General features: G+C 57.2%; 2 protein-coding genes across 5 annotated transcripts in view; one reads left to right on the top strand and one right to left on the bottom strand.

Moving 5' to 3' along the window:
- Positions 1-3,028, top strand: part of DDX11 (DEAD/H-box helicase 11) — a 31,268-nt gene extending 28,240 nt beyond the window's left edge. For both annotated transcript variants that reach the window (XM_082849571.1, XM_082849570.1), the window contains 8 exons: positions 312-415; positions 1,052-1,201; positions 1,446-1,514; positions 1,633-1,733; positions 2,081-2,165; positions 2,442-2,520; positions 2,697-2,851; positions 2,956-3,028. In XM_082849571.1, the coding sequence (XP_082705697.1) occupies positions 312-415; positions 1,052-1,201; positions 1,446-1,514; positions 1,633-1,733; positions 2,081-2,165; positions 2,442-2,520; positions 2,697-2,851; positions 2,956-2,985 (773 nt within the window). In that variant the 3' untranslated portion in view covers positions 2,986-3,028. The remainder of the gene's footprint in view (positions 1-311; positions 416-1,051; positions 1,202-1,445; positions 1,515-1,632; positions 1,734-2,080; positions 2,166-2,441; positions 2,521-2,696; positions 2,852-2,955) is intronic.
- Positions 3,029-3,944: 916 nt separating this feature from the next.
- Positions 3,945-18,987, bottom strand: WASHC1 (WASH complex subunit 1). 3 transcript variants are annotated; one of them, XM_082850650.1, is made up of 11 exons: positions 18,785-18,987; positions 15,808-15,961; positions 7,518-7,629; positions 7,185-7,331; positions 6,901-7,037; positions 6,510-6,645; positions 6,154-6,355; positions 5,907-6,062; positions 5,138-5,290; positions 4,398-4,466; positions 3,945-4,261 (listed from the first exon to the last, which is right to left on the bottom strand). In XM_082850650.1, exons 2-11 carry the CDS (start codon positions 15,954-15,956, stop codon positions 4,122-4,124), a joined length of 1,401 nt encoding a protein of 466 aa, XP_082706776.1. In that variant the 5' UTR covers positions 15,957-15,961; positions 18,785-18,987; the 3' UTR covers positions 3,945-4,121. The 3 variants fall into 3 exon arrangements, with proteins under 3 accessions (XP_082706776.1, XP_082706778.1, XP_082706777.1); XM_082850652.1 differs by having other exon boundaries at positions 3,945-4,163; XM_082850651.1 differs by having other exon boundaries at positions 5,907-6,059.
- Between the last annotated feature and the right edge of the window lie 4,543 nt (positions 18,988-23,530).

Here is a 23,530-nt window from a genome sequence, read left to right as displayed (position 1 = left end):
CATGCCCAGGGTTTCGGGGCTGGGCCTCGTGTCACTGTTCAGCCGTGTGCTGTTATCAGGCCCGGGGGCTGAGGCCACAAGAGGGCAGCTTCCTCGCGAGCTCCCCATCTCCGGGCTCTCCTGCTCTGCGTCCCCTGTGTCTGCACGGAGAGGCCTGGGCATCGCCGGGTCGGTCCCGTGTGGAAACAGGGTGGGGTGCGGGGGCTGTGAATTGCTCTTCCTAGCCTGGAAGACAGGGTCGGGGGAAGCTCTTCCTGGACTCTGCCTTGCGGGACAGTCGACTCCAGTTCAGCCTCACTGGGTCTCGCCAGGTCACGTGATCCCTGCAGACAACATCCTGCCCCTCGTCATCTGCAGCGGGCCCTCCAACCAGCAGCTGGAATTCACGTACCAGAAGAGAGAGCTGCCTCAGATGGTCCGTACCAGGCAGCCTGCCTTCCCACGGCCTTTGCGGGGGCAGGAGGCAGACTTCGGGCTGGGGGCACCCTGCCCCGGGCCGAGCATTCAGGCGCTGGGCTCTCCCATCACAGCTGGCACAGGGTGGGCAGGATCTAGAAGTTGACCACGGAAGGTCTGAGCCATCTCCAGCCTCATGCCTTCGGCTGCTGAGGACGTTTTCTTTAAACGAAGCTCACGAGCAGGCTGCTCAGTGCCTTTGGTTCTCTTGCCGTCTGGCTTTGTGGGCTCCGCCTGGGCAGGAATGCGGGTGTTGGGGGCACACCTCTAGTGGCATGCCTGGGGTTTTCAGTGCCTGATTTGTCACAGACGGGGCTTAATCCCCAGCAGGATGTTGGGAGTTGGAGAACAGTGGACTGAGCGGCATCCCACAGTGGGTTTGGCTCTGGTGTGCCAGCACGTGGTGTGTCACAGATGCTACCAGGCGCCAGAAGCATCATCGGGCGTGTGGTAGGGAGGGTGGCACATTCCGCCCCGGGGAGCCACCTGGCCGTGCTCCCCCGCAGTCACCCGTGGGTCGCTGTACTTGGCTTTGAGCCTTTTTGGGGGGCTTCAGGAATGGCTCCGTGGCAGGTTCCTTGTCTTCCCTCCCTAGATGGATGAGACGGGTCGCATCCTCTGTAACCTGTGCAACGTGGTGCCGGGAGGGGTGGTCTGTTTCTTCCCCTCCTATGCGTACCAACGCCAGGTCCACGCCCACTGGGACAAGAGTGGCCTGCTGGCCCGCCTGGCTGTCAGGAAGAAGGTGAGTGGCTGCTCCGCTGGACTTCGCACTCGAGAGGACGCTGGCACCCAGAGCTCCTCCTTGGATTTCTTGTGTGCGGGGGCTTCCGCTAGTTCCTTACCCCCGCTTCCAATCCCTGATAACCAAGGGCCCTGGCCCTGTGGGCTTCTCCAGTCCCCAGTCTGGAAAACATAAGGCCAAGAGCCACCCAAGACCCAGGCATTCTGAAACCCTTTTCTGGGAGACATTATATGTTTACCTTCAGATATTTCAGGAGCCCCAGAGAGTGAACCAGGTGGAGCAGGTGCTGCTGGAGTATTCCAGGTGCATTCAGGTAAGAGGTGTGGTTCTGAGGCCTTGGGTCCAAAGGGCACGTGGCGCTGGCAGCTGAAAGTACCATGGCTGGCATCCACGCCCTGGCTCTGCAGCTCTGGGCTGGGTGTTTCCTGCAGCACTGTGGCCAGGCAGGGGGCATGGTGACAGGGGCCCTGATGTTCTCCGTGGTCGGAGGGAAGATGAGTGAAGGCATCAACTTCTCTGACAACCTTGGCCGGTAAGGGGTGGGCTTCCCATCTCCCGCGGCTCTGACACCCACCCATCTGGCACCTTCGGAGTCCACACCCGGGCTGACTGCTCAGGCCCGTCACCCGCGGGGCGCACGGATGCAACAACTCTGGACTTGGCCCTTTGGGGCCAGGTGGAAAATCAGGCAGCCCCTAACTTGATCAGGACTCAGTTCCTTGGTCTAGACCGGATATCTCCGCTGAGAAAACCCTCTCCAGGTGGTAGGGACGAGGGGAGGGAGAGGCGGAAGGAAGTGGAGTGGAGGTGTGGGTGAGGACGGGCCCCTTGTCCTGGGCACCGTGCAGCTGCCGTGACTCGCGTGTGCCTCCGCCCTAGGTGTGTGGTCATGGTGGGCATGCCCTTCCCCAGCATCAGGTCTGCAGAGCTGCAGGAGAAGATGGCTTACCTGGACCAGACCCTTGTGAGTACCGCCAGTGCCTCGGAGGACGAAGGGAGGGGGCACCCCACGGCTGTGACTCCCCCTTGCCCTGGGACGTGTGTGTCCCGTTTGCTCCAGAGCGATGGGACGCCCCCTCCACAGCCCCTGAGCTTCTCTATGCCATCACCTATCATGCCGGCTGCTGTGCCCACGAGGCCCACGGGTCCCGCTCCAGAGCCCGGCTGTGTCACTGTCACTGAGAACACTAGGAGGAGGCAAGAGTCCGCTCTGACGGGTCACCTCCTTTGCCCTTCCCAGCCCCGAGCCCCAGGCCAGGTGCCCCCTGGGAAGGCGTTGGTGGAGAACCTGTGTATGAAGGCTGTCAACCAATCCATAGGTGAGCCTGGGCTGACGCTGCTGGCAAGATGGCTGGAGAGTGAGGCGACAGGAAGGAGGGATTTCACCTGCCATCTCTCCAGCCCGAGCGCTGAGCAAGGGGAAGGGGACACAGTAGAAACGCACTGTGGGGGGAGGCAGGTTTAACTCAGACCCCCAACCTCTGTCCCCATCCAGGCAGGGCCATCAGGCATCAGAAGGATTTTGCCAGCATCGTGCTTCTGGACCAGCGGTACGCCCGCCCTCCTATCCTGGCAAAGCTGCCGGCCTGGATCCGGGATCGCGTGCAGGTCAAAGCCACCTTTGGCCCTGCCTTTGCTGCTCTGCGGAAGGTCAGTCCTGCCTTTCTCTCTCGTCCCCAGAACCTCCCACCCCCCCCAGCCCCACCCCGCCCCGCCCCCAGCCGGCGTCTCCCTGTCTTTCCCTCTCTCCGCAGTTTCATAGAGAGAAGTCTGGCTCTTCCTGACAGATGGCTGCACCACTGCCTGGTCACCAGGCCCTCCTTTCACCCCGCCCACTAGAAATGTTGTCTTGGGCCTGGTCTGCAGCGATCCTGCCTAAGAAGTTGTGAAGCCCAGGTGGCGAGCGCGGTAGCCCCCTTTTGGAATCAGTGGGCTGCTGGGACCTAGGAATAGGTGGAGAAGCCAACAGGAGAAAATGAGGCTGATCCTGAAGGAACAGTGCCCCGCCATTCCTGGGCCCGTCCCAGGGCAGGGGCCCTCCCTGGAATTGAGCCTGTCTTCCACTCGGCACGGCCCGGAGTCCAGCTCCCTGACCTGATTCCCGGCGGCCTTTGTGAGCGACTGTGGAGGCCACAGCACCTCTGCCCTTGCTTGCTTCTCAGTATCCATTCTTAGAGGTGAGGTGAGGTGAGGTGGGGCCCGCCCGCCCTCTCCTTTCTCACTAAAAGTAGCTGTTCTAGGCCTTTCACCCTCTCTGGGGGCTTCTGCTCACCCTAACCACCTTCTTGCTCTGAGTTGCTAAGAACTGCTCCCCACTCCTGCCCGCTGGTCTTCCTGCAGGCCCGCTCCTGGCCCTGCAGCAGGATCAGCTTCCCGGCTTGGCTCTAGGTCCTCCCAGGCAGGGGACCCTCCCTCCCTCCCTCCCCACCAGCACCAGCACTGGAGCCCACGCGGAGACTCCTCTTCGCCTGACATCAGCAATTATGCTGAGGGCCATCAGGCTCTCAGCGAGGCTATTTTTAGCGACCCTGTGTCTGTCACTGAGACATATCTTCCTGCGTGGAAATGTCCCTCCCCCTGCTGACCGCACCTCTCCCTGCCCCCACTACCTGAGACCCGGCCTGGAGGGACATCACCTGCGTCTTGTGCAGCTGTGGTCTCTTAATTAAGAGGGCGCTGTTGGGTTATGCTCGGTACTGGCGTCGTACTTCTTTATTGACTCACGTACTGTTTGGCCGCAAAGCGTCTCTAGGGGAAAGGCACGCGCGCCGGCCGAGGGGTTGGGTGAGGCACAGGCAGAGCGCAGCCCCTGAAGCGGCTCCAGGCAACAGAGCTGGCCGGTCCTCCGTGACCCCCTTCCCTCCCGGGAGCCTGTCCGTGATGAAGTCGGGGGCTTGGGGAAGGCGGAGCGAGCGAGCCCCTAGGATTCCCAGTCATCCTCGTCCTCCTCTCCCAGGGCTGGCTGCAGGGGAGGCAGGGGCGGGATGGAGTCCGACATTCGGGCAAAGGCTCCTCCCGGCCCCTCGCTGGCCCCCGGCCCGGGTCCTTTCCCGGAGATACCTGGGAGGGCAAAGGTGGAAGGTGAGGGGGGCTGGTTTGGGGCACCAGTCCACCCGGGCTCTAGAGACTTGAAACAGTGAGAAAAAAGGATGTGGACGACCTCAGCCAGGGAGGCAGCCAGCGTCCTGCTTCCTACCTTTGCGCCTCATGGCCAGCTTGTTGAAGAGATCCGACATCAGGTCTCCACCTTGGCTGGTGGCTCTCACTGCAACAGGAAAGCCATGGGGAGAAGATGAAGGGGCCAGGGGTGGAGCAGATCCAGCCTGCCTAACACCCTGAGGGCTCCATCAGTGTCCTCTGTGCTCTCAACGCACCTGGCCCCTCTGTGGCCACGAGGCCGCCACGGCTCACAGCCGGCCCCTCCACGGCCATGTGTCACCACAGCTCTCGGAGCTCTGGTCAGTGCTCATAAGAACACAGGTAACCTCTGAGTAACAACAGTCACAGCTACCCTGTGAGACAAGGGCACAGACGAGCAGCCTCGCTGGACAGATGAGGAATCTGGCCCAGAGAAATTAGGCAATTTGCTTGGGGTCACAGTGCAAAGCTCAGAAGCAGAGCTGGGACTCAAAACTCAGGACTGGACTCCCAGGGCATTGCTGCTTTAGGACCAGGTGTGGTATTTATGTCAGCCATGGGGATTCACAGCTGACGTAATCCAGAGTCTCAGAGGCCTAGAGAAGCAGGACTTAGCCAGGTCTCCGCCCCTAAAAACATCCCAGGTCCCTGCCCATTTCCTGGACAACTGGCAGAGTCTAAGAAGGCTCTTGCAGTTTGAGTGGCCGAGGCTCTGTCCCCTGCGGGCGTAGAGAGGACAGCTCCACTGAGCAGGCTCCAGGAGCAGGAAGGAGCCCTCGTGCGTGGGTCTGGCCGCACCTTGCTTCTGCTCCTTCTGCTTCTTCTTCTCCAGCTTACGCTCCTTGACGCTGCGCAGCTTGGCCTTGCCAATGCCCCCAGCCTGGCGGATGGACTCCAGCAGAGTGGCCCGGCCACCGGAGGGGTCAACCACTTCCTTGGGCGCTCCCTGGACTGGGGTGGGAAGGGTGCAAGAGGCTGCTCAGGCAGGGCCCGGCCGTGCGGCCCAGAGGCGGCCCTGGGCAGTATCTGAGGAAGGGCTCTTCCTCGGCGAGGAGACTCGGGGCCTGGACGCTGCCTGCATCTGCCCAGGCTTGGCCGGTCCCTCTCCAGCCCCACCTGCTTTAGGTGCCACGCTGCACAGGTGGACCCTGGGAATCACCAGTGTGTTGAGTGTCTGAACTTAACACAGGAGCCAACGGGATTTCTGTGCCACTTCTGGGTGCTGGAGATGGACTGGGAGATACAGGAGTAAAACCGAAACCCTACAACTTAAGGGCCACGTGGATACTTTGTTGCTGTAGTTTTCCATGTCTATTAGTTGCCCCCTTTTCCCCGTTGGTTTAAGGGGGAATGGGGGGCCCACGGCTGCCCCTGTCCAGGCTCCACAGACATGGTTTGAAACTGCTGTTCTGAACCCAGTAGAACAAGATTTTGTAATTAGAACTACTCTGAAAATCTAGCATATATGACCACTTAAGCTACAGAAAATCCTTCAGGGAGCCAGAAATGAGGGGCACCCTCAGAGAAAGCACCCCTCCCTGCCCTGCGTGCCCTATGCCGCTGCTACCTGAAGGAGATGCGCCACCGCTGTCATCCTCCCTGGCTGGCTGTCCCAGCGGGGCCACGGTCTGGGCTGGGGGCGGAGGTGGGAGAGCGCTGACCAGCAGGGCCGGAGCTGGTGGCGGCGGCGGTGGCGGCGGGGGTACTGCCAGCACCCCATCTTCTAGGTGGGAAAAGTGTGAGAAGGTGCTTGCGCAAGCAAGTGGCCAAGCAGGGGTGCTCCCGCCCAAGTCCGTTCCCAACTCTCGGCTCACCGGGCTTGAAAGGCTCAGCCACCTCCGTGTGGAAGGCAGGCAGCTCTGGAATGGTGCCAGGGGCCGACGGGGCAATGCCGGGGCCTAGATCTGCACTGTACATGAGGTCGTCAGCCACGCCCGGCAGGTCGGGCAGGTAGGACGGCACATCGATCTCAGGCACTTGGCCCAGGTCGGGCACGTAGAAGTAGTTCTCTGGGACCTGTGGGACCGGGGGATGTGGCGGGCCTCGGGCAGCCAGCGGCCTCGCCCATCCCCGCCACAGCCGGCCGGGGTGAGGGGCTCAGCAGACCCCTGGCCAAGACCTCATGGCAGGACCACGTCCCCTCCCCCACCCAAGCATCGTCCCTCTCCACCTGCTGCTCCAGCTGTTCTCTCTTGCTGATGGACAATGGGGCATCGAACAGCTTCTCCTCCGTCTCCGCACCCAGCATCACATGGGTCTTTGTTACGGCACCAGCCAGGGGGTCCAGGAAGACATACTTTTTGTACCTACAGAGGAGGGGTGGAGGTCAGGAGGTCAGGCGATCCGGCATCTGTTCTAGGCCCGTGGTCTGGACCACCTTTCCTACCTCATCGGGGCCACCATTAGTGTGTACCACGGCCTCCCAGGCCTTACCAGGCAAAACCAACTGGTCAGGAGCCTCCTGGCTCCCGCGGTGCAGACTTCTGCGGCACCAAGTCTGGTGCCCCTGGCCCCCCACTAAGCCAGGCCACCCCCCCCGCGCCCCCCTCCCCCGCCCTTACAGGTTCTCCGTGGTGTTGAAGAGCAGCAAGGAGCTGACAGAGCTGATGTTGCTGGGGAGACCCCCCAGCCCCTCCTCGGCTTCATCTTCAGGCTCTGGCTTAGTGCTCACACACACGGGGAAGTATTTCAGCTTCTCCTGCAGTGGGGTGACGGGAAATGACCGAGGGATGGTGGGTTTCAGCACCAGGCCAGAGTGGCCTGCCCCACTGCAGTCAGTCCTCAGGGGACAGAACCCTGGGGTGGGCCTCAGTTCCTCCCCAGTACCCAGGTCACCCCGTCAGACCTGCAGGGCCTGCTCGTCCAGGGGACGGTGCTTGCTCTGCACCCTGTGGCGGGCACGTCTCTGCAGGCCAGGGTCCTGGGCCCCCGTGAAGATGGAGCTGTACTCCTGCAGGCGCTCCGGGGCAGGGTACTTGGCACTGGAGAACACCTGTGTACACGGGGAGTCTGAGCACTTCCTCAGGGGGCCTGAGAAGCTCCAGACAGCCTGGGCAGGAGGAAAGCTTGCCGTGTGGCTGAAGCAGGGAGCTGGCAGCCTCAGAGGCATGGGGAGAGGGGAGGGAAGGGGATTTCTGGGACTGCCGACCAGCCAGAGGGACAGGGCCACACACGCTACCTTGATGGCTTTCTTGCTGCCCTTGATCTTCTCAATCTTGGCCTGGGCCAAGGAGACCCTCTCCCCAATGGCCTGCAGCTGGCTCCGGCTGAGCTCTACTCGCTGGGAGATCCTGCCACCGGAAAAAAAAAGTCACAGGGGCTGAAGGCTGTTCCCTAAGCCCCTGCAGCCTCCTGTACCCCTTCTGCTTTTAACGGCAAACCTGCGAAGCCAGGGGCTCGGGTAAGGGCTCTTGCCTAAATTTTTGTTTGTGTTTGCATGTGTTTGTTTTGGCAGTGCTCCAAAACAAGGCATGCGGGATCTTAGTTTCCCGACCAGGGATCGAACCCGCATCCCCTGCAGTGGGAGCGCAGAGTCCTAACCACTGGACCACCACGGAGGTCCTCGGGTAAGGGCTCTTAAAACACAGCAATACCTGCTGTCAGGCCCGATCTTAGAACTGCCCAGGTGACCTCTACCAGGACCATCCAACCTGAAGCGTCTAGGAACAGACTGTATTAAGTTCCTTGGAGCTCTGGGTAGGGATGGGCAATCACCTTGGCCCCAAGTTGGCACCTGTACGTGCCACCTGAAGGGACGTGGTTCCTGCCTGCTGGGGTTCTCAGCCTCAGGCCCACGTGAGCAGAGGCAGAATTGTCATGACTTACGTGGAGGAAACCAGAGCTCAGCAGGGCTGTGTGACAGGCAAGACGGCCTGAATTCAAGTCCTGGAGCTGTCCACAAGGAACTGCCCAGCACATAAGAGGCAGCTTTTGGTAAATCCAAGTCCCCACCGTGGTTCTCATGGTTGTGGTCGGGCTGCCTAGGGGCTGCCACTGCCCTCTCCCCGGATTACGGCGCCCTGCTACACTCCCTGAACATGCCACACACCGCCTTGTCACGTGGCCTCTGCCGTCTCCTCGGATACCCACACGGCTGGTCCCTCACTTCACTGAGCCCCTCGCTGAAGCCTCCCCGACCACGGAACCTAAAGCTGCACCTGTCACTTTCCAACCCCCAGCCAGTTCTTCCATTACACAGAGCCACCTGTCACCACACATCTCCTGTGCACTCCTAGGCTAAGGGCTTTGTTCCCCGCTGTGTTCCCAGAGCCTGGAACAGCGCCTGGCACCTGCAGGGGTCCCTCTGCAGTTACTGAATGGCTAACACCATGTGCCCCAAAGGTAAACGCACACGAGCCTCGCTTGCGTTATTCAGCAACACGAGGTACCTCTCACTGCACGGGGACTCCGGCTCCCCTGCCAGGGCGTCCTGCGCCTGAGCGCTCCCCTACCTCCAGGGACACCTGCCCGCGGCCACCGTGTTCCACATCCACAGCGGTGGTCACATCTCCACGTTCACCGGGCAGGAGTGCACACAGCGAGGCACGAGAGACGAGGCAGAGTTGCAAGCTCAGCTCCCGGGGAACGGCCAAAGGACACAGTGAGTGGATGGCCGAGGAGTGCCGCAGTCCCTGGGGTCAGAGACCACGCGGCCAGGGAACTCTAGGATTCCTTTAACGGGTTGAAGTGAACAGTCAAGACTCTGGCCCAACCTTCTTAAACCACCCTCACCAACTTTAGAATGTTTTAGCCCCCAGAGAACACACCTGATCGGCCAGCTTCACAACCCAGGGGTCTCCACCCCTGATGAAATCTCCTTGGTTACTCCTGGCCCCTCGTGTGCAAGGGCTCGGGGATGCAGGGGCTGGCCTACGAGCAGGGACCCAAACCAGCTTAGTTTTCCTTGACAGGCTGGTCTGAGTGGGGCAGCAAGGCAGACAGAACAAGAGGCACGGTTTCCTTCCGGGAGAGACGCAGAACCAGCACCCTGTCCGAGCCCCAGCTCTCCGGCAGGGAGACCGGTCTCCCTGCTTGCACACAGGCCAGTTCCTGTGGCTCCAGGCTCAGCCCTACGCTGCCCGGGGCTGAAGCAACCTCACAGTTATGTAACCGCTCCACTCAAAGGTGCCACGGAGGGTGGGAGTGACGTCGGAACTGGAGCCAGACACAGCCGGCTCTGTCTGGGTCTTCCATCTGATTTCTCCAAGTTACAAACATCAAGCTTAACAATGGATCCTGGCAAATTTCCGGAATGGGTTATTAAATAGAGGGTCGTAAGCAATTTGAAATGGAAGAGCGGGTCCCCGGGGCCAGCACTGTTCTAAATTCGTAGCATTTCTTTTCTGACAAGGTTATTCGGCTGGCGTATCGGGAAAACCTTAACACACAGTGCAGCTTGAGTCAGCAAGGATTCTGACGGCTTCTCACAAAATCCCGTGGACAAGATGGAGCTATGCGGGCCGGAGGGGAGCACATTTAAGAAAAATCAGCCAGGGAACAACAGCGCCCCAAAGGCGCGGCTGAAGAATGGACTGATCCAGCCTTGCACGGAGGCCCCTGGCAGGGCGCCGCACACTCCTGCGGCACTTGATTAGTAAGCCGGGGGCATCAAATGGGGAGGCCCCGAAACGGTCTGCACGATGGGATCCAGACTCACAGGATCCTGAAAGGCCAGGAGGCCAGAAAAGATGAAACTGATAAGGAATGAATGTGAAGCTCAGCATTCAGGTTTAAAAGGTCAAGGGTACAAACACAGAGGATGGAGGTCTAGCAGGAGGTTTCGGTTACCTATGAGCTAAAAGCACGTTAAGCAGCTTGGAAAGGAGGTGAGATCTCAGAGCACACAGCTCCTGAGATCTTTCCCACCTTCTTTCAATAAATAGGGAACGTCCACTCTCCTGGAGGCACTACAGAGAAAACAGAGCTCATCTACGCCAGGCGCCCTCCTCGTCCACAGCCGTGTCCCCTTCAAACTGGTTCCACATGTTAAGAGGACTCTGAAGTCCCTTCTAGACCACAGGGTCTGTCTGATTCACAGCTGCATCTCTAGCACCTGGGACAACGCCTGACATGTAACATACTGGCTGAATGCAAAATGACAAGCTAACGAACAGCCAGAGGAGGGTGATGAGGAGGGTGATGAGGCGGGTGATGGTGGGAAGCTCACATCACACAAGATAACTGAAGGATGTTCTGGCTGAAGATGAGATGACTTCGAGAATATGAAAATCCCCTTCAGATATCAGAAAGATCACAAGTGCTGTCAGGCGGAAAAGCAATTAGACTTTCTGTCACCCCAGAGAGTGAGCTGCATTACAGCCGGTGGGAGGAGTTACATGGCAACAGACCTCTCAGTTCTGCATAAGGAGAACTTTCTTGTAAACAGCTGCATGGCTTTGCAAAGCAATCAGATTCCAGCTGGATGCCCACCTGTCAGGGATGCTCCAGGGGAGATTCCTGTGTGGGACAGGGGGAATGGAAGATGGGATTTCCAGGGTTCTTTTCTTATCCAAGAGCCTAGGATGGCTAAGTAACGCCTTGCTTGTTGACAAAGTCCCCAGGCAGCCCAATATCAGGCCAAGGGTGAGAAGGAGGTTTCAATTTGTGTGTCATCTCTACCGACTGGCAGCGACAACAGCCTGGAAGGCAGTGTTAGGATGGCCTGCTGGGCCACATGGGGCCTGGGACCAAGAGCCAGGACTGATTAGCAACACCCACCACTCCTTATCTAGAGCCCCTGGCTTGGTGGCTGGCTTCAGGCAGGTCAGCTTCCAGGCTCATCACTGGAGCCACGTCCCTATAGCATGTCACCAGGACACCAGCAGGGAAGGAACTGGCTCAGTCAGTCTGCTGAGAGTCTGGGACAGAGATGCATTTCAGATAACACATATCTGCTCTCAAGGAGATAAACAACTACAATGTCCCAAAGACCTGGGGACAGCAGCAGTGTGGCCTTCAGCCAGTCACTTAACTGATCTATGTCTCACCTTCTTCAGCTGAAAAACAGGAATTGTAACTTCTCCATCGTGGAATTGCTGTAAAGGTCAAAGTGAGAGACTGGATGTCTCATGAGCTGTACAAGCCGACATGTCCCAAGAACTTGGTCAACATTTACCTTTACCACCCACAGACTAGGAGGGGTGAGGGGCTCCAGGCAGTGCTGAGCAGACACGGAGAAAAAAGTTCCAGATGAGGAAACAGCACTCTGCAAGGGAGCACCACAGAGAGTGGAGCACAGAGGGCTCTTCTGGCTGGGGCCTGGGGTGTGAAGTGGTCAAGGTCAATGACACACCTAGGGGGCCAGGACAGTGCCTGGGCTCCGTGTCCCCACCACCTCCAAAGCTGACCCCCATGGCCGTATGGGAGGGTTTCCTAGGAAGCCGCAGGCCTGTGGCCCCTGCAGGGCTGCCACACCCTCCAATCATCACACCAGTCAGCTGCTGTGACAGGGCCACTCCCCTGGCCCTAACTGCTGCTGCTTCTCCCCTCGCCAGCCCTACCCCGCGCACCCCCCAGCCGGTCCCCTGAACAGCTCTTGCTCTCCCCTTTATTTTCTCCACTCACTGGGGTAATTAAGAATGATCTGCTAATTACGCAGGCAGCTGATTGAGGCCTCCTAACCTTGGAAGGCACCAGGTGCGGATCAGCAGGGAGAAGGGGGGGCGGGGGGGAGCGGGGAGATGGGAGGAAGGGCCCAAGGAGAGGAAGCAGGAAGTGAGGAGGAAGAGTGGGGAGGTGAAAAGGGAGGAAGGGGGGAAGAGGGGAGAAAGGAGGAGGAAAGGAAGAGGAGAGGAAGGGAAGGAGCCTTGCAAAGGCCAAGTGGCCGGGCTGGGGCCACTGGGGAGGGCAAGCCCACACACAGTCCTAGTCTGCCCTGCCCCCACTGCTGCCCCTCTGCCCTCATGGAAGTCCTGTGCAGCAGGGGACATCTCTGGGCGGGTACCCTGGGGCTGGCTTCTCCCAGGTGATGATGGGCAGGTGAGGGCAGGTCTGCTAGGCAGGAGGACAAGCCAGGGAGGGGCTGCAAGGAGCGGGAGGAAGGAGCCGGCTGGGGACACCGACCTTCCACACGCTCACCAGCCTGGGGGCCCAGGCTCCGGGTGGGGCTGAGGGGCTGGGCCTGCGCCTTAGCTGGGGGGAGAGGTGGGGAGCAGAGACATAAAGCATTTCTTCTCCACCCGCCGCCTCTCCTTTGCGAGAGGAGCACGTTCAAGGGGAGAGGTTCCAAGCTGGGGTCACATCTCTCAGCAAAAGCAAAGGAGAGGAGCACGTTCAAGGGGAGAGGTTCCAAGCTGGGGTCACATCTCTCAGCAAAAGCCCGCGAGAACAGAGGAGCCCCTGCTGCAGAATGGGGGGCGGGGCTTGGCACTCCCCACTCCCTGTCGTCCCCGACCCCTCCCTCCCCTTCATCCTGTTCCCAATCTGTCATCTGGTCCTGTCGTTATTCCATTTGCAGTGTCTCCTATCCGCCTCCCTACCTGCAGCCCCCCCCACCCCCCTGCACCCCGACCGCAGCCTCTCCCTGCCCACAGCGCGGCTCCCCTGGGACGGCTGCCTGATGAACCTTCCCCAAATGCTTCTGTCCCATCACTTCTGGCTCAAGAACCTATCCGGGCACCCAAAACCCTGGGCTCAAGCTCAAAGCCCCATGCAGCTGGGCGAAGCCCCACGGCCCTGACTCACATGTCCCAGCTCTCCCCTCAGCCACATTCTCTTGCCCGCTCCTTCCACCAGGGACCGTCCCCAGCGTCGTAGGGACGTAAAGCAGCGGGAGGAGGGCTCCCAAGGGCACAGACACACGGAGGGCTGACTTTCAGCCCCGTCCTGAGCGAAGGAGTGGACCGTTGGGACAGGCGGCACTCAGGTACTCAGGGCCCCGCGGCCTGGGGCACACCGCCCTCCAGTCAGGCCTCAAGCCTTTGGCACTCATTTCCGGGCCCCAGCGGAGGGCCCTCAGGCGGCGTTCCCCACCCGGCCTCGCCAGAACCCATCCGCGTGGCCCCATTCGCACCCCTCCTTCAGGAGGCCTTCCCTGACCTGGGGGAGCAGGCGCTGGTTTTCCTCTCTAACATCTGCTCCCTCCTCGTTCCGTAACAGCCTGCTTCCTATGGGGGCGCCATCGCTCCCACAGGCTCGGTCCTGCACTTTGGGTGGGGCTAAACCCAGGGCCTGGGGGTAGGGCATGTGACCGAGGTCTGAGCCAGCTGCTGTGTCACCCTCCCCGCCAGCCCGGCCCCAGCCACTGGCTCTGGGATGGCCATGAGAACCAGGCCAGGCCAGTGGGAGGGCGGGACTTCCGAGGGAACTGCTGCAGAGGAAGACATTCTTTCCTGCTGGACCTGAGCCTGAGTATGAACCCTGGGCCCACTGGTTACCTTGCAAGAGCGAGGCCTGTCTGGGAATGGGGCCAACCCAGAAGTAGCGAGCAGGGATGGGATGAGAGCAAAACCAGGCCCTGATGACAGCATTTAGCCCTGCAGCTCCAAAGCCTGCTCTATGCATAGGTTACTTCTGCTTATTGGTCTGGGGAGTCTGACTGATAAATGCGCTGCCAGTTCTTGTCTCTCTCTCCTCTAGGCCCCTAGGAGCTCACACAGTTCATGCTACGCGGCTCAGAATCAGCTCAGATGACTGTTTTCCCATCCTAGACCATGACGTCCCTGAGGACGGGAACCCCATGCCACACACCATTAGTACCCCTCTGACCTGAATGCTGGGCACGTGGTGGGGGGTCAATGGGGGGACCTGGAACCCAGCGGTGAGGGAAGCGTGGATGCAGGTGCCAGGCTCCTGGGAGCATCCTACCATCCCTAGGCCATGCCGAGCCTATGTTCAACCAACTCGCCACTCCCTCCCCATGAGATGGCCTTCCTGCCCTCTGCTCACCCCATCCAGGGGCAGAGGAACGTGAAAATGTCCACTGGTGCCAAACACCAGGAAGGGAAAGGAAAGTATGCTGAAAATCCAATGCTCCCCTTGCAGAAAGGCAAGCGCGCAGTCACAGTCTTGGTGAGGAAACACAAGTATTTCTGAGGGATCGTTTCTAGCATCCGTTTCAATCACGAGGTATGGGGTGGCCATCATCTGGGACCAATGGCTCTTAAAGGCCTGTGTCCTCTGGCTTACGTGTTCCTTGGGCATATTTAGCACAAAAATTAGCACAGAAGGGGCACCTAACACTTCCTATAACTACTGATAGCAGGTTAACGGAGGGCCAGAATAGGCAGCAAATGAGCAGAGATGATGTCACCAGATAAGAGGAAGGAACATGTCCTGAATGCTTACTATATGCTGGCACTTCAAGTCCTTCCTCCTCAACTCATTTCATCTTAACAACAATCCTCCGAGGAAGGTACCATTATTACTGCCAAGTTATAGACAGGAACACTGAGACTTAGCGAGGTTAAGTAACTTGCCCGAGGTTACAGAGCAAGCAAATGGGGAGGCCAGACTGGAGCCCAGGAAGTCTGCTCCAGAGCCAACCCCCTTAACTACTTCGGGGCACCGCCCTCAGGTACATTTACATCCGGGATAGGCATGAGGCAGGCAGGTGCATTAGTGGGCAGCCCAGAGGCAAAAGAGTCAGGTGGCTCTAATGTTTGGACTGTGTCCAGCTACAGACAATGACTCCACTGTCTGCCCCCATTGGGGAAGGCTTCTGGGAAGAGGTGGAATTCCAGTTGGTGGGGGAGGAGACTGCATGCTGCAGCGTCGGCGTTCCTGGTCTGGGGTACAAGCAGGGGACGGTGTGGGAGACCTGACCAGCAGAGGGACCTGAGTCAGGCAGTCAAATACTCCAGCCTTCAGGGGGCACGGTGTGGGCACCCAGGAAGGAGAAGCTCTATGCCCCTCTCAGCTTGCTCATGGCCAGAGAAAGATAGGACTCGTACAGGACAAAGGGCTGAATGAGTGAATACACTCAGGTCAGTGGTGGCACACAGTTAACGTGATGCAAATATTAGTTGTTACAAAAATATTAAAAATAGCTTTTGCCACAATTTTAATTAACTAACATGCAATTAATCAATTAGAGTCTGTCTCTGCTGCTGGAGTATATCCTCTGGCTGGGCAGAGATGCTGCCTTAGTCGTTGCTGGAACTAAAGAGAGTAGCACAGAGTCCTGCACACAAGAAGTGTTGGGCGAATATTCGCTGACTTCGGGAATAAGCGAAGGAACAGGGCCCCCCAGTGGGGGGGAAGAGCATGAGCTGGGAGAGCTGTACCACCACTGGGTGGATGCACAAGGAACCCAGGGGCTAAGAGGGACAGGAGGTAGTGAGCTCTTATGATAAAATTTGAAGCTGGGCACCCAGCTTGGCCCCTTGGGCACAAGAAAGCCAGCTGGGTCCCCCTCAGGACCAAGAATCACCAAAAGGGGTGCTCTGAGAGGGTGCATTCTGGGATTGGAGAGATGACTGCCCAGGGCGGGGAGCAGCCCCCGATCAGGTGAGGGTGGCAGCAGCACCCACCTGCTGAAGATGTCTCCGGAGACCTTCTGTAGGTGCTGCAGGGCATCCGCCACCTGCTGGATGGCCTCCTCTCGCCGCAGGTCTGGCTGTATGAGGGGCACTGCGTAGGTCTGATCGGCCAACGGACTCTGGGTCCCCGTGGGGGTCATGGTGCCTGGGGGTGGGAACTGAGCATCAGGACTACCCGCACACCCACCTGCCACGGGGCGAGGTGACGGGCGCACAGCCCCCCGCCCAGCAGTCTGCACGGGGTGGCGCGGGGGGACACAGCACTGGGTGGGAGGCTGGGCGCTCACAGGAGCTGGTGTTCTGCTGAAGCTTGCTGGGTGAACGAGGGAGGGAAGTTGCTAAGGGCCAGAGACTGACACGAAGCATTCAGAGGAGGTGCAACGCTGACTGGCTGCCGGGAGGCACTTGGAACCCAGCTAGGCACCCCTTCCCCACCTCATCTCACTTCAACCTCCAAAGCCTGGATGAACAAGAAAGAAACCCTGGCTGCAGAGTGAAAAAGAGGGAAGGGTTTGGGGGGGAAGTTGCCTGTGTCAACTCCCAAACGGAACCCGGGTCTGGGAAGCACAGACAACGTGGACTCGAGCGTCCTGCTCCCAAGACAGGACAGGCAGTGGCTGCAGACTCCAGGGCTAAGGATGTCCGGGCTCTGCTCTCCCAGGCCAGAGCTAAGGGGGGCCAGGAGGAAGGCGGGGCACATGGGGGCAGGGGACAGGGGGGCAGTCAGCCTATTTATACTGGGTTTAATTAACTCCGCACCCTGCTGCCACCAAAGCAGCAATCACACTGCAGACGGCACTGATTTGATTGGCGAGAGGTACCGGGCAGAATATCAAGGCACCAAGCCCCTATAAACAGGCCTAGTCGCAGCCCCTCGGCAGAAGAGTGAGGAAGACGCTAAGCAAGCCTGGCACTGTGCCCCAGACATGCTCTTCTAGGCACCATGCTGGGGTCCCTGGTTGCAACAGAGGTGTGGGTGGGGCTGGGTAAGTGTGACATGGAGGGTTTAGGAGGCTTCATTTGAGTTTCAAGTGCTGTGTGACCTGGGGTAAGTTGTTTGCCTTCTCTGAATCTGTTTCTTTCCATTTCTCATCCTACAGACTGAGAATGGCACTGCCCTTCTCAATGGGCAGTGGTTATTCTCAATGTTTCACGCCAATCTCCTCAGCAAGCTGGAGCTTATCCTCTGTTGGCCTCCCCTGCCCTTCCTTCCACCCAACTTGTTCTCGCCTACCCTTCCTAGGCCAGCACTTCTCCTGGTCCGAGATGACCATTCTGCTCTCCAAGTTTTTCTCCAGCAGTGAGCTCCTCAGCTTCCTAGACCTGAACCTGCAGAGAATCCTCATCAGGGCCCAGGAATAACTCACCTCCCCGCTTCTCTCCCCGCCCATCAAATGACCAAAGTGGAGCCAGCTGATCCCAAACCACCTGAGGAACCTGACCCTCTGGGAGCTCGCATGCCTTTCAAAAACCCCACCCCCATCCCTCTTTGCATTTACACTGATGCAAATCTGCCTGGAGTCCTAACTTAGCTCTGTACCTCAGTTTTCCCATCTGTAAGACAGAGAGGGAGTAAAAGGCAAAAAGAAGGAACTTTCTGCGCTCATCTTGTGACGTATTCCTCATGGTCAGTCACCACACCCTGTGTGTGTGTGTCCATGCACGACGGGGTACAACAGACACAAAGCTCCTAAGCGAGGAAGGAGCAGGTCTGTTCAGGGATTAAGAAACGCTACAGCTTCGTTCAGCACTTTACTCATTCTGTCTGCTGACAGGTGCTCATCGACTGTCAGGTGCTGGCCATGATCACAACCAAGATGAAGAGGACGCTATACTAGCTGTGAAGACAGCCTGGAAAGCAATTAGACAGCAGGTGATAAGTGCTCTAATCCAGCCATGAAACCAGTGCTAGGGGACACTGAGGAAGGAGTGAATGACAAACCCCTTCTGGGGTCAGGGGAGTCAGGAATAGCTCTTAGCAGAAGCTGTACCTCCCTGCCAGACCCAGGGAGACAGGGCAGGGCGAGCACCCCAGGCAGAAGGGACAGTTGAACAAAGGTGTGTAGGGGAAGGGCAAGTGGTTTGGGCAATGAGGAGGAAACCATCCTTGGCTAAGTAGCAAAAAAGAAAGAGGCCAGACTGTGAAAAACACTGAATACCACGGCAAGGAGTGTGGACTCGAGACTGCAGGCCCGGAATGAAAACCTCAGACCTGTCGTCCAATACAGGAGCCACTAGCTACATGCGCTATTGAGCACCTGAAATGTAGTCTACGTGTAAACTATACACCAAATTTCAAACTTCCTAGTAAAAAAGCAATGTAAAGTATCTCATTAAAATTTTAAATATTGATTACATGTTGAAATGACCATATTTTAAATACAGTGGGCTAAATAAAACACATCACTAAGTTAATTTCGCCGTTTCCTTTTACTTTTAAAGTCACATATGTGGCTCGCATAATATTTCTATGGGACGGCGCTACCTTAGAGAATCTGGTAAAAACTGTGGATTCCCCCAGAAAAGTGAACATAGAGCAAACCCGCTCTCACAAAGCTGTTGATAAATTTCGAAGTGCTCGGGATCCCTCCCGCGACCCACGCCCGACACCCAGCTCGGAGGCAGGCAACGGGGACCCAAGCAGAGTTAAAGCGGTGTGGGGTCACCCAGGGGCCGGGAGGGGGGGCCGCAAACGGAGGGTCTGAGCATCCACTGCAGCTCGTTCCGAGAGCCGCGCCCTCCCCGCGAACCGACAGGGGCGGGGGGCGCCGACCCTCCTACCGAGGCCCAGGCCGCCCCGCGGGTCCGCCAGCCAGCCGGCGGCCGAGGCGGAAGTCACCGGGCCCGGGCCTCCCGCCTCGGCTCCCGGCCCGGCGGCGTCCCCCGGAGCCGCTCCCGCCTCCTTCCGTCCCCTCCGCGACCGGCCCCACCCCCGCCCCGCGCGTCCCGGCCAGGCCCGCGCCCTCACCTGCGCGACGCCCGCCGCTTCCGCTCCGCCGGCCGGGCCCCGCCGCCGCCCGCTCCGCCTCCCCGGCGCTCCCGGCCCCGAGCTCTGGCCCCGCCTCCAGCCGCCAGTTCCGCTCGCTCGGCGCCGCGGCTCAGGGGCCCTAGCCGCCCGCGCCTCGATCCCTCAGGCCTCAGCTCGCCCCCAGCCCCTCAGCGGCTCCTCGCCCCGCCACCGGGCACGACCCCGGCGCCCTCTGCCCCTTCTCCCCGCGCAGCCCCGCCCCTCCCCGCGCAGCCCCGCCCCTCCTCGCGCAGCCCCTCCCCTCCCTCCGCGCCCCCTCCACCCACAGGCTCGGAGGCGTAATTGACTGACTGCCCCTTCTCTTTCAGCCCGGATTTTCTGGGATTGGGATCTGCGGGCCGAGCTCCCCGCAGAGTCCGCCCGGTGCCCGCCCCGCCTTAAAAAGTAAAAATAAATGCCGGACACAGAAGGACAAAAGCTGTACGAGTCCACGCTGTGCGAGGTGTTCAGAGCCGTCAGATCCAAACAGAGCCAGAACGGCGGTTACGAAGGGGGCGTTATTGTTTAGAGGGTACAGAGCTCGTGACGGTTTTCTCCTGGACCACACTTTAGTCGGGCTCCTTTGAATCCTCTTCCAACTAGGCCTCCACTTGCGTCGCCCAGTTTCAGCGAGAATCCTGTTACTCGTTTTAGCCAGAACCTCCCCCCACCCCACCCCGCCCTCTTATCTGACCAAATGCCTCCCTCCCCCGTCCCCAGGTGACGTCCCATCCCTCACCTGCCTGCGTGCAGCAAGAATCCTAGCCAAGAATTACCCAACCCTCTTAGAAATTTTCCATCCCCCCCAATCCGGCTCCTTGGCTAAAAGTCCCTCCCCACTTGTCCACGCTGTATTTGGAATTGACCCCTGTTCTGTACTGACCTCTCTTTTCTCCGGTTGCAAAGTCCTGAATAAAATCTGCTTTCACCCCTTTAATGACTGTGCGGCTCTGGTTTTCTTTGACCTGTCAGTTTGTGATGATGACAGAGTTCTGGAGATTGGTAGTGGTGATGGTTGCACCACGATGTGAATGTACGTAATGCCACTGAACTGTACATTTAGAAGTGGTCAAAATGGTAAATTTTATGTTACGTTGTTGTTACGCCAAGAAAAGAAAAGCTCAATGGTTTTTAAAAAGACTTTTAAAAAGTTAAATATATAAAGCAAGAGTCTGTCCAGAGACCCTGTGATAGTCCTTCGTGGGGCCCACTGGCCTGCCTCAAAATTCTTGGCCCCTCTCTTTTAGGGTTGCCGGATAAAAATACAGGACACCAAGGTCATTTGAATTTCAGATGAAAAAAAACAAATTGTTTTCTATTTTTTTTTAGTATAAGTATGTCCCAAACGAAGTATGGGACACATTTACACTAAAAAAATCATTCCTCGTTTATTTGAAATTCAGAATTAAGTGTTTATATTTTTATTTGCTAAGTCTGGCAACCCTACTCTCTTCCTAATACTTTCCGAATTTTGTCCTCCTTCCCTGCCCCGCCTCTCGCGTCCGTCCCTGGGAGAGAGTTAGGTTGAATTGTCTCCTTTGATGAGAACACCCCAATGACTTGCAGACTGTAGCACATGGTTCCCACCAATGATGGGTAAGAGATGGGTTTGCACATGTATTATAGACTGAATGTGTCCCCCCCCGCCCCAAATTAATATGTTAACACCCTAACCCCCAGTGTGACTGTATTTGGGCCAGGGCCTTTGGGAGGTAATTAGGGTTAGATGAAGTCATGAGGGTGGGGTACCCACGGTGGGATGACAGCCCTTATGAGAAGGGATACTCTCTTTCCACTACTAAGGACACAGGGAAAAGGCAGCCATCACAAGCCAGGAAGAGAGCTCTCTCCAGGAACCAAATCAGCCGGCACCTTAATCTTGGACCTTCCAGCCTCCAGCACCGTGAAAAATAAATTTATGCTGTTTAAGCCACTCTATGGTATTTTGTTTCTGACTAATACAACCTGCAAGCTCATTTCCCCCTCACTCCACCTGAGCAATGACTAAGCAGCTTAAGGTATCTGGACAGAAAGCTCGCAGGCTTGGGGCTCCGCCCCTCGTCCTCTGTGCGACCTTGGGCAAGTCATCGGATGGGGCCTCAGCTGCCCCATTTATAAACTGCAGTTAAGAGTGCTTGCCCTTCCTCCTTTAGAGAGCTGCAGATAAAGGGCATCTAAGTGCTCTGTGATCTGTAAAGTGTACTCGAACACAAAAGGCTCCAGGATGTCTGTCTGTACATAGACACGTGCCCACATACCCCACATCACACATCCAACCTGGCTGTGTTTTCTCACAAAAGTGCGGCAAGACAGCACCCCCAGTCCAGAGCAGCCAGTTCACCCTCCAGACCGTTCACCCACGCTTCATCAAAGATCTCTACCAAATCTACTGGTGACAGGCTCATCCCAGACTTAATTTTAAAGATTTCCTGGGACCTCCCTGGTGGCGCAGTGGATAAGACTCTGCACTCCCAATGCAGGGGACCCGGGTTCCATCCCTGTGGTCAGGGAGCTAGATCCCACATGCATGCCGCAACTAAGAGTTCTCATGTCACAACTAAGGAGCCCACCTGCTGCAACTAAGGAGCTGGTGAGCTGCAACTAAGGAGCCCTGGAGCCGCAACTAAGGAGCCCTGGAGCCGCAACTAAGGAGCCCACCTGCTGCAACTAAGACCCAGCGCGACCTAATTAATTAATTTTAAAAAATAATAATAAAATAAAGATTTCCTAGGAGCTGGACTGCAAAGACATTTAACCTCAGCCACTCGAGCTACAGTGGGAACCTTTGACATCAGTCTGGATAAAGAAAAGCTAAGTGTCATCTTAACATGTGGACACTGGGGCCCCACCTGCCTCTGCTAGCCCAGCATGTGATGCTATTTATATGAAACACCCAGAAAAGGAAAATCCACAGAGAATGCAGATTGGTGGTTTCCAAGAGCTGAGGGAAAGGGATAATGCGAAATGACTGCTTAACGGGTATAAGGTTTAATTTTTTAATTTTTGGCCACACTGCACAGCATGTGGGGATCTTAGTTCCCTGATCAGTGATCGAACCCGTGCCCCATGCAGTGGAAGCACGAGGTCTTAACCACTGGACGCCAGGGAAGTCCCGGGTATAAGGTTTCATTTTGGGGGTGACGAAAGGTTTTGGAGCTACACAGAAAGAGCGGCTGCGCGACATTGTGAATGCACCAAACGCCACTGAATTGTTCACTTTTAAACAGTCTTACGTGGCTTTGACCTCACTGCACAAAACAAAGCAGCAGGACGACGCTGGGGCATAAGAAGCGCTAAGTACTAGTTGTGAGTATCCTGCATTCCCCGACCTCACCCACGTGAGGGCTGAGCCTGCGTCTTGTACTTCTGCACTCTCCTTGGTGTGGAGCTTGCACTGGAAGGGGCAGGGAGGCCACTGGCCGAGGGCCTCTTCTGTGTGTCCCCTAGGGATTCCTTTTTTTTTTTTCAGAGGAGGATGAGGAAGCCACAACATTGTCACTGTTCTCTCAGCACGTTTATTGAGTGCTTGCTCTGTGTCTTCAGACAAGTCAGAGAAACAGCCCCTTGAGTGGATGATGGCCAGCGTGTGATGGAGTTTTGAGAGCAGCAGAGTGGGAGCACAGGCGCTGGGAAGCAGGGGCAGGGGCCCGCACGTTCACTTAGGAGCGCGTTCAAGTGTGCCAAACAGGAACTTCACCGCAGGGCTCTAAGCCTTAGGAGTTTCATTTTCCATATATGGACCACACCGTCTTTATCCAGTCCTCTGTTGATGGACGCTTAGGTGGCTTCCATGTCCTGGCTCTTGTAAATAGTGCTGCAAGGAACATTGGGGTGCAAGTATCTTTTTGAATTATGGCTTTCTCTGTGTATATGGAATATTACTCAGCCATAAAAAGGAATGAAATTGTGCCATTTGCAGAGCCGTGGATGGACCTAGAGACTGTCATACAGAGTGAAGTAAGTCAGAAAGAGAAAAACAAATATCATATAATATTGCTCCTATGTGGAATCTAGAAAAATGGTACAGATGAACTTATTTGCAAAGCAGAAATAGAGACACAGACGTAGAGAACAAACTTATGGATACCAAGGGGGAAGCGGGGGTAGGACGAATTGGGAGATTGGGATTGACATATATACACTACTATGTATAAAATAAATAACTAATGAGGACCTACTGTATAGCACAGAGAACTCTACTCAGTGCTCTGTGGTGACCTAAATGGGAAGGAAATCCAGAAAAGAGGGGATATATGTATACGTATAACTGATTCACTTTGCTGTACAGCAGAAACTAACACAACATTGTAAAGCAACTATACTCCAATAAAAAGTAATTTTAAAAATTTAAAAAAAAAAGAAGTTTCATTTTCCACGTTACAGGAGAACTGGAGGTAAGCAGAACGGGGCTGATCCGTGGTGCCTTTAGGAACCTAGACTCTTCTTTCTACTGTGCCTTAGCTCGTGGCTTTCATCCTCATGCTTGTAATATGTGTGCTCCATTCTGTACACTACATCTGACTTCCAGGTGGGAAGAAAGGAAGGACAAAGCAAAATGGTAAAATGCAGATGTGGGCCCGATCTACTTCTTTTTTTTGCGGTACGCGGGCCTCTCACTGTTACGGCCTCTCCCGTTGCGGAGCACAGGCTCCAGACGCGCAGGCTCAGCAGCCATGGCCCATGGGCCCACGGGCCCAGCCACTCCGT

This window comes from Leucopleurus acutus, assembly GCF_964270905.1.
Source record: "Leucopleurus acutus genome assembly, chromosome: 11".
Taxonomy (NCBI): Eukaryota; Metazoa; Chordata; class Mammalia; order Artiodactyla; family Delphinidae; genus Leucopleurus; species Leucopleurus acutus.
This window is presented reverse-complemented; position numbering and strand designations above follow the sequence as displayed.